The sequence below is a fragment of the Bipolaris sorokiniana genome, assembly GCF_000338995.1.
Source record: "Bipolaris sorokiniana ND90Pr unplaced genomic scaffold COCSAscaffold_1, whole genome shotgun sequence".
NCBI classification, from domain to species: Eukaryota; Fungi; Ascomycota; class Dothideomycetes; order Pleosporales; family Pleosporaceae; genus Bipolaris; species Bipolaris sorokiniana.
The window spans coordinates 3,339,937-3,349,472 of NW_006911895.1; the positions used below are offsets into that span (position 1 = coordinate 3,339,937).

A 9,536-nucleotide genomic window follows, 5' to 3' on the forward strand; every position below is an offset into this window, starting at 1 on the left:
AAGCGAAGCACATCAGCATTACCATAACAACAAGAAAAGAAAGATCCCCGGACCGAAATAGAAAAATGCATCTTTGCACCACTTCGTCATTATAATAATCAACTTATTCGACGGGCGGGTAAACAAATTCGGTGTGGCTATGCAAGTAAAGCATCAATATCGAGAAAAAAGACTGTCTCATCAATCGCCCTAAGTCAATACGAACAAAACAAGCTGGCTATTAACCAAAACATTCCATACTGGTATATATTCTTTTGTGAAGATGCGAATAAAAACCCTGCAGCTGTCAAGGTCTTCTACATCATGCCCAGGTCGGTCATGGCCTTGGCATACGTGTCCCAGTCGGTTAGAGCACCGAGAGCACGACGCTGGTGTGCGCTAAGGAGCGTGAGGCCATAGACATAACTTGCGTTGACCCATCCGAAACTAAAATGAATTTGTTAGCATATCCTTTCTTCTTTCATCGTATCAATGGTCACAAGTGCAATACGTACCCTTCGCGGGGAACGCCCTTAAAGTCACTGCCCTGGTTACCATATTCAGCCTCGACCTTGTGCGGGTCCACCTTCCTTGTAACGTCATACTTTTCAACAACAACACCGTTGAAGTCGACAAAAGCCTTGGTGACCATGAAAAGCCAGCGGTAGGCCAGACGCTGAGCTTCAACATCATAGCCATACCGCTGCATACCAACCCAAGCGAGCATCTGTTGTGGAGCCCAACCAAAGGGGTAGTCCCATTGTCGGTTAGGGCGGTCAATACCGACCTCGCCACGCGATCTTTCCGAACCCGAAACAAGCCCACCAAAGGCTTCAAGCTTAGGTAAAGCTTTTTCGACAAGGATACTAGCTTGGCGAGGCGTGGCAAGTCCGGACCACATTGGCCAGAACGTAGTGGCACTTTCGTAGCCTGTACGTTCACGCTTGACCGTGTTGTAGTCAAAATACATGCCGGCTTCCTCGTCCCAGAGATACTTGTCGACCTGGACACGTCGCTTTCTAGCGCGACGCTCCCATGCTGCAGAATTCTCAATATGACCAGGCTTCATATCGCCTGTGCAGAATTCTGCTGGAATCTCAAGCCTGTCTCCGAAATGATTGCGAATGCATCGGCCAATATCAACTTCGTACTTGTATAGCAGGGCGTTGATGTCGACGACCGCAAGATCTGCAGCAACCTTCTCAAGACGGTAGGAAGTATCGTGACCAGACTCGCGCACGGCACGGTCATGCAGGAAATAATCATCCAATTCGGGCTCGTGCACGCGTTGGTAGTTGTACGCGTCAACAAACTCGTGGAAAGTCATGCCATGTTTGTCAGCATACGGCTGCAAGATGTGCTCAAAATGGGTGGCTTCCGTCTCCGGAGGCACGCCCAAGCCAGTGGGTCGGTACCTGGTCAAGCCAGTCTCGGGATCATAACGAGGCGGGCTCATCCAGACTGAGTTGTACTCCTTGATGGCAGCAAGAATGGCCTCGCGCAGAAAGTCGAGCGCACCCGGTTCATGCTTGATGCGTTCATAGCAGCGCAGGGCCATGTCGGTAAGAAAAGGTGGCTGGGAGCGGCAGAGATAGTATGTGCGGTTTGCGTTGAGAATCTTGTTGTAATGCTTGATGCAGAAGCAGAAATGGGTAACCATGGACTTGACCAAGTCGACGCGATCGTTGACAAGCAGGCCGAGGGAACACATGTAGCTGTCCCACCCATAGATCTCGTTGAAGCGGCCACCCGGCACCACGAAAGGCAGCCCCCTCAAGTCTTTCTTGTTGGTTTCAGGGTCAATCCATTCTTCCATGGCAATGGCAAGCAAACCAGGGGCCTTGTTGAGGTCGCGCACATACGTAGGGTCGTCGCAATTCTTTGGCAGCCAGATGACTTCAAGACGCATATCGGGGTGCTCGCGGGCAATGCGCGTATAGTACTCATACTGCTCGGGAGCGCCCTGGGGAATGTATACACGAGGATGTGGATCGTCGGTCCAGTCCTTGGGGTCGACGGCGACCTTGGCAATGTTGGAGCCATCGATACGGCGTGTCAGGCCATCCCAAAAGGAAAACTGGATGAGGCGGCTGAGGCGGTTCACAGGGTTTTCATTGAGGCGCGATTCGTCGAGGACAATGGTCTTGCGGCCGTAGTCCTTGGCAAGGGTGAGCTCCTGGAGCAAGTTGGAGAGCATGTAGGTGCCGCGGACATCGTGCTTTTTGAAAGCATTGGAGCCCAGAGTACCGAGAGATAGCGTCTACGTGGGTTGTCAGCCATACTGCGTGTATATGTATAGATAAGAAGAAAGGGGCTTGTAGCGTACCTTGGGGCCCTTGTCTTCAATGGTGATTTGGTAGTTTTGGTCAGAATCCTCACGGGCGAGAAGCTGGGCGAGGGTCTCGTCGACGTTGATCTTGAAGCGGCGCGGCTGCAGTGAAGCCTCATCTAGAGGCATTGTCAGCGCTTGTCCAGAGATATGTGCCGCCATGGTACATACCGTGACTGGTGCGGCGGCCAGCAGGAATACCCTCGCTCAACGGGGCATTGCGGGTGGATTGGTCTACGTTCTGCTTGGTGTGAGCAATGTAGGCAATGGGGCGAGAGGGGGCAGGCAATGCTCACAGCCGAGTAGGTTCTTGCCCTGGGATGTTTTTGCGAGTGACTCTCGCCATAGTAGATGTGCGGCGCAGCGTACGGGTCAACCACAGACGAGGTTCGGCGAGGCTTCAAGGGTTGCGAGCTCATGCTATGGGGGAGGGAGGATGGAGCCACCGATCGAGCGGGAGGGGCGGAGTGTGAGGGTTGGGGTTGAGGATGGGTGGTGGCAGTGGTGATGATGGATGTTGCTGGAGCTGTGAGAGCGAGAGCGTGGGAGAGCTATGGCGTATGTACTGGGCCAAAAGTTAGCTGAGACGCTCAATGCGGCCGGACTGGGGTGGGGGCGGGGCGGGACGTCTTGGACGAGGGCCGGTGGAGGGCATAGGGGCGACGGACCTTGTGTCAGCGGACAGAAAGCCGTCAAGGGGAGGGATGCAGGTCTGGTAGGGGCGGGGGAGGAGGGAGAGAAAGGCAGAGTGACCTGGGGCGGCGAGCGAGGCAGTTTTGACTGACGACAGCCGGCAGGTGCGCCGATGGCTACAGAGGACATCACGGCAGGCGTCAATGGTGGGTCTGTCTTTGCTCAGCACGATAGCACGATAGGGACCAACAGGGCCAGGCGGTGAGGGCGCTGCATTGTGCCAGAACCCACGCGTGGCATGGGCTGCTGAATGTGTGTGTATGTGCTCTCTCATCCAGGCACGCCCGTGGGGGGAGGCGGCGGCGGTGGGCGGAGCGAATAGTAGTAGCTGGGCACACGCCGAGTACTCGTCGTTCCGTTCCGCGCCATCTTCCTGTGCCTGGCGCCCTTTCTGCGTCGCTGCTTATCGTCGTCGTCTCGCTCTTCATGATCGTCGCTTCCCTCGCTGTCCCTCCCCTCCCCTCCCCTCCCCTCCCCGTCGCTCCTGCCCGCTAAAGCTTCCATGGCCCACACCATGGCCAGCAACCCCACTGTTACGTCATGCCCATGCTCAGTTCTTCTCCTCTCCGCTGCCCGTGTCTCGTCTCCGTGTCTCGCATCCTGCTGCTTCAATGGCTCTCCTCGGCCATTGCACATTTTACCTTTGGTTTTTTATCCCGACCCTTGATGCAAGCCTCTTTTCCCCGACAGCGCTGCATGCTGTGACTGGCTCGGCTGCGAGTTGCCCGGTCACCGGTACTCTCCCCGCATGCATCCCACGTCCAGGATCACGCCCTACAGCCTCTCAACCCCCAACGCCGGCTCTCCAAGCGTCTCCGCTTGTACCACTGCAGTTGCATTGCAACCGTCTGTGTCGGGATCACGGTCATGTTTGTTTGGTTTGGTCTGGACTGGTTGTTTTGCTCTTGCACAAGTTTGATTGATGATCCGCGCAGGCTCACTGAGCCGCGTCCGGAGGTTATTACACCCTACGTATACTGTTGACTGGTCGTGACTTGATCCAAGTACTAGACGACAATTTCTCCATGACTTTTTTCCCCCAAACAAATGAAACGGCAGGTGGCAGTCCTGCACTATGCGCAATCCCCAACGCCCCAACACCTTCGCTAATAAAACGATCAAAGAAGCAAACATTAATGAAAAAGTAGGCGAGCGCCTGCTAAATCGTAGCACTCAAACGTCTAGCTTCTTGGCCGCGTTCTTTCGGCTCTTCCTCATGCTTCTCCAACTCCACTTGCTTGCTCTCGCCGCCTCTTGCAGCTGCGCAGGGCTCAGAGTAGCAGAGTCGGGTCGCGGGTTGTCATTGCTGCTGCTTGTGCAGCTGACTGACCCGCTCTCGAGTGATGTCGCAATGGATGCCGTTCGTCGGATCTCAAATGCATCTGCGCTCTCATATCGTCGCAGCTTCGACTGTGGTCGGCTGGGCAGAGGTTCTTGAAGTGCGAGGAAGCCAGAGGCAAAGCATCCACCATACGCCTTGAGCACCTCCATGGATGCTGCTTTTCGAAGAGCCATTCGCTTTGTTTGCGAGCTCGCATCTTCATCATCAGACTCCTCGAGATCCAAATCGTATCGGTAGTACTGTTGAGGCTCTAGCATGTAGCAAGCACTGTCCGCCTGGAGAAGGAGTTAGATTTTGATTCTTCGAGTGCCATGTTGAGGGTCCGAGTGCTTACCTTGACATGTGTTGGGCTATGTGTTGAGGCATATGTGGAGCCATGTGACCGCAGGTTCTCCTCTGTGAGCTGGGCTTGCTGGAAGCAAATTTCCCAGTTGGGTGTGTGTCCAAGGTTTTGGTACATGTTTGCTGAGTTGGTGATTGTGGGTATATTGAGAGAGTGTTGGTCAAGAGGAAGTAGCAGTGGCAGTGGTAGTAGTAGTAGTAGTCTGGTGGTGGTGATGGTAGTGATGGTAGTGATGGTAGTGATGGTAGTGATGGTAGTGATGGTAGTGGTCGTGGTAGTAGTCTTGTGGTCGCTGTAATGGCTGTGGCTGTGGTAGTAGTGGATGTTGTCTGTGTAGTCGTGGTGTGAGTAGTGTTGAAGGCTAGGGCGACCAAGTGTTATATACCAGCAACGGACTTGACATGTTACCCAGCTCTCAGGATAGTACCCACCAGACCGAGCGCCATAGCGCCGCACTCGCCGATGGAGTCCAGGGACAAGGATGGTGACAGCGCCCCCAAAACGTGGTACATGGCTGCGGCTCTACCGTTTCCGTCATCACTCGTGCTTTGGGCAGATCAGCACTCGTTGCTTTTAGCTGCCGTAAACGCAAGGACTCCACGGCAGATCCTGGTGTGCTGAACCAAGGGGCTGGCTGCCCTGCACGCCTCAGCTCCACACTCGACATGGCCAGAGCGGCCACCCTCAAGCCCAGCCTATCACTCGCTCTCGCTCTCGCGTACCCATGTCCTGACCCCTCCTGTCCAGAAGTTATTCGCATACGCCGATCAGCCGCGTTTTGGAACTTGCTCTCAAACGCCTCAGCCGCTTCATCTCTTGTCGTCGTCGTCGTCGTCGTCGTGAGAGAGAGCAGGCTACAGGCATGCAAGAAAACACACAACCCTGCCCCTCACCTCAGGCCCCAGGCCCCAGAGCCTAGAACATGGGCCTCACCGCGTGTTTACACCTGTCCGAGTGCCTCGAGACGGTGTGTGGTGGTGTGTATGTATACTCGCATCCAAACATCCATCCATCCATCCATCCATCCATGCCGTGATTCTGACAAAACAAAAGGCCATGCATCGTCGGCATGCGTAGACGCAGTGCAGCGTGGGATAGTGAACCTCACCGCCTGCTTGTCCACGCTGTGCAGCGCGCCTAGCAGAGATCTGCCCCCTCGGTCTGCCCCAGGCTAATCATCTACTATCCAAGGTTGCCAAACGAGACCGGATGCTAATTTGACAGCTGTCGCAAAAAGCAATGAACTGCTTAGCGCAACGCGCCCCATGCGCCGAACGATGGATTCGCTACCTTGCTTGCATCGTGATCACAGGATCATGTCCAAATCAAAGGGAGCATCTGCTGCGATGCCAGATCAGGCTACCATGCAGGTACACGAATGCTTGACTGGGGCCCATGCACACCATCTCCACCAATCCACACTGGCACCGCGTGCCTGGTGATGAGTAAACACACACAGACACATGATGATTGCCATCACCACCACCACCTCGATCCCGAACCAGTTCGCTTCATCGTCCCCTTAGTCAAGCAAGCGGCACAACGCTGCATCCGAACCAGCACAATGCCCCAACCCCCAGGCACAATGCAACCACTGCAACTGCAACGCTGCTCTTGTTGAAGAGAGCAGCGACTGCGCTCAGCTTGCCCCAAGAAGCACCCCTGCACTAGCGCCGCTGCTTCGGGCCTGGCGCTCATCACCTTGCATACACCAAATGTTATTGCATTCGCTGGGTTGATTGTCCACGTCTGTAACCCCAGGAACACGTTTTGCCTTGGTCCCAATCATCTTGTAACCCCAGGGGCTGGATACCACATTACGCAATGCGCCTCTTTACTACGCACCACGTACACTTTGCTTGCATTTTGTGTAATCTCGGCATCAAGCCAGTAGACAATCATACAGCAATAGCCGTGAGACAAACAAACCCCCAGCGCCGTTTCACCTTGAACAAGACATCAACCAACCGCCAACTCTGAATCCGTTTTAGTACTACGGGACGCACGTGTCTGTCCTCGAACAACTCCACAATGCCTTGTGTACTGCAATGCCAGCCCCGCTCCCGTCATCGTCATTGCCACGTAACCCACACAATGAGGCCGAGCGGTGTCATACACCTGCAATTCTTGGTGTTGTCTGCTAGGCAATATTGTGCGGCCCGCAACCTAATAAAGGCGTCGCCGACCTTCAGGCATCGTTTCCAAATATCTTGCAGCGGCCACAGGCCCCACAAAAATATCCTCCCCCACACACAGTCTATTCCTAATGGATAAAGGAGCATTCGGGTTCGGGCTCTTGCCGGCCTCGGACTCGATGAGAACCCCCGCTATCTCTTGTCAACTCCCCATTCAGATCAGAAATTGCATCCCGTATGACTCGCAACCCTGGCCCGGATCAACCAGTCCCGCGGCGCAGCCCTGAAATCCCAGATCGCCGAATGAGATCTGTGGGATTCCACCCCCAGTACATTCGTAAATAGAATCGCTGCCCGACATCTTACCCACAGCAGTGGTTGCTATCAGATCACCCGCGATACCCATATCTCAGTATGACGTCGTAACATCCAAGAGCAGCAAAACCCTGCCCATTCGGGGCAAGTGGAGTAAAGGGGAACCGTGTGGCACATACACCTCTACCTGTGTTCTACGCATGTCTGTATCTCGAGCAATCAGGGCGGTGGCGCTGAGCACATCAACACCAGCCCACCATACAAAAAAGCACAACCAGGCACCAGCAGTGTCACCGCAACAAGGCCGTGGCCACGCCTCGTTCCCATCGTCTCGTGCAAGCCGGTGTCTCAAAACTTCACACCGGCCTTGAGGCTAGAAAGACCAATGAGAAAAGACGAAAAAGAAAAAAGGCAAGGCAGGGTCACCAAGTACTTTTCTTTTCTTCACGACCCACCGCTTGTTTGGAGGTCAAGCTCGTCATCACCAACTAGCAAAGCGGTTCCTGGATCTTGAAAGCCTTGCAATCATGTCGCGCATTCCATCATACTTCCTTGCACGCGCCACTAGCGAATTGTACCGGAGAAGGGCAGAATACAACCAATAAAATTCGTGAAGCTACATGCATTGGGTATCAAAAAACACCGCCAAAGTCTAGGCCGTTCCAAATAGCTTTCCCCAACAACACATCAACGAACTCCCCCATACCCGGGCCCCACAAATGCCCAGTCTCGTTTCACTTTCCTATTACTCTCTTCTGTTGTGAGGCGTCAGTACACAGTACCTCGTACACGGCTTCGGCAGTACCCATTGTACTACTGACCATGCTATTGCCGGAAAGCTTGGGGGAAAAGCTTGGCCTTTTTATGCAGCCCGACTATACACTTCAGCCACATCTGCGAGCCATTGGCCTAGATGGCGTCGAAAGTGCAAATGGGGGTGTGGTATATGCCAACGGTAATGCATTTTAATCGCGATGGTGAGCAGTCGAATTCGCTATCGGAAACTGTAGTGAAAAACTTGTTTTCTGGTGGCAACGTGTAGGTGATAACTTGGTCGGATATGTTCCTCTGAGGGTTGAGATGGTATAGGCCTTGGTGAGAGAGACGGGGTGTTTGATTTTATATCAACACCATCGCTGATATCATATGACATAAAACACCAAGTTTTCAATTCCAAGTGGTAATACAGCATGATCATGTTGCTGTTGCTGGTCTTGCATGCGCGCGTGTGGTGTGATACGCTCACGATACCCGATAATTATCCGGAAAGGAGCAAAGGTCACACCACAAGCCCCCGGAAGTCGCCGTCAATCTTGGCGCCAGCATCAATGTGAATCATCCGGATTCATTATCCGCGGGAAGAGTCTCGAATCACAGCCTCGTATTCACTCGACCACCCTGATCTTCTGGTGTTCACACCATGTTTCTCTCACCATGTCACCGCCTCCCCCTCCCTTTACCCCCCCGCCTTGTCGTAACCGAAAATATTTTTGACCAAAAAAAACTTCGCTTAAAAAATCCTCATTCGTACCTACCAGTCACAAACAACAGCCATATGAGGATGAACATGGTAAGGACACACTGAGCCAGTGCGTGCGTGCGCCCTTTAGCGAACAGACGCGGAGGCGATGGACGCTGAGGCGAGAAGAAGAAAGCCTCTCACCAATTGCCCGCTGAGCATCTAGACGCCATGAAAACAAAAAAAAATAGGCTCAACCCCTTGATACTTTGGAAAGTCTGGAATGCGCAACGGGAATTTCTTCCAATGTAGGAGTCTGTGTGTGAAAGGGCCAAAAAAATGACTTAACACACATCTCTGTGGAGACTCGACACACGTACATGCACACGCACACACACGCACGTACGCATAGCACACGGACACACCAACCAAAAGTACTGCTTGCCGATGGCAGCCTGGATGAAATGATAAAATAATCTTGGTGATTCACGACACACGCGACCCTCCCTTTGCTCACCGCAACCGAGGGTCCCAACGCAAAGAAAACCAACACCCAGTCTGCACGCGCAAGAAGACACGAGCCAGATGGAGGTTTTTTCCCCTTCGCCAGCGGAACGAGAGAAATCCGAGAACGAGAGAAATAAAAAGGGTCATTGGCCAGGCCCGTGTCGTATTATCTGATTCGGCCCTCAGTGCAAAAGATAACGAGGTCCACGATGAAAAGATTCCAAATCGCATTTTCCTTTTTTTGTCTGTTCATGAGTCTGGCTGCTTCGTGATGATAATGGTGGGAGTCTAGACCGCAGGTGTTTTGTATCACTCTCTTATCTCGATGAAAGCGGCAGGTCTAGATCCTTGAACTGCAGAAGGCGACAGGAAATAGCCTTTTGCTAGGATCCCTTACTTTCGAACAAGACTGTTCCAAATGCGCTTCATGAGGT

At 53.4% G+C, this 9,536-nt stretch overlaps 2 protein-coding genes across 2 annotated transcripts; both read right to left on the reverse strand.

The window, feature by feature from the left end:
- Positions 1–296: 296 nt before the first annotated feature.
- Positions 297–2,727, reverse strand: COCSADRAFT_78439 (glycoside hydrolase family 37 protein; the record flags this gene model as incomplete). Its single annotated transcript, XM_007697086.1, has 5 exons — positions 297–426; positions 495–2,239; positions 2,306–2,427; positions 2,480–2,549; positions 2,605–2,727. The coding sequence occupies 5 exons, from the start codon at positions 2,725–2,727 to the stop codon at positions 297–299; spliced, it is 2,190 nt and encodes a 729-aa protein (XP_007695276.1).
- Positions 2,728–3,902: 1,175 nt separating this feature from the next.
- Positions 3,903–5,170, reverse strand: COCSADRAFT_132741 (uncharacterized protein). Its single transcript, XM_007697087.1, has 2 exons — positions 4,678–5,170; positions 3,903–4,618 (listed from the first exon to the last, which is right to left on the reverse strand). The coding sequence occupies exons 1-2, from the start codon at positions 4,801–4,803 to the stop codon at positions 4,175–4,177; spliced, it is 570 nt and encodes a 189-aa protein (XP_007695277.1). The 5' UTR covers positions 4,804–5,170; the 3' UTR covers positions 3,903–4,174.
- Positions 5,171–9,536: the final 4,366 nt, after the last annotated feature.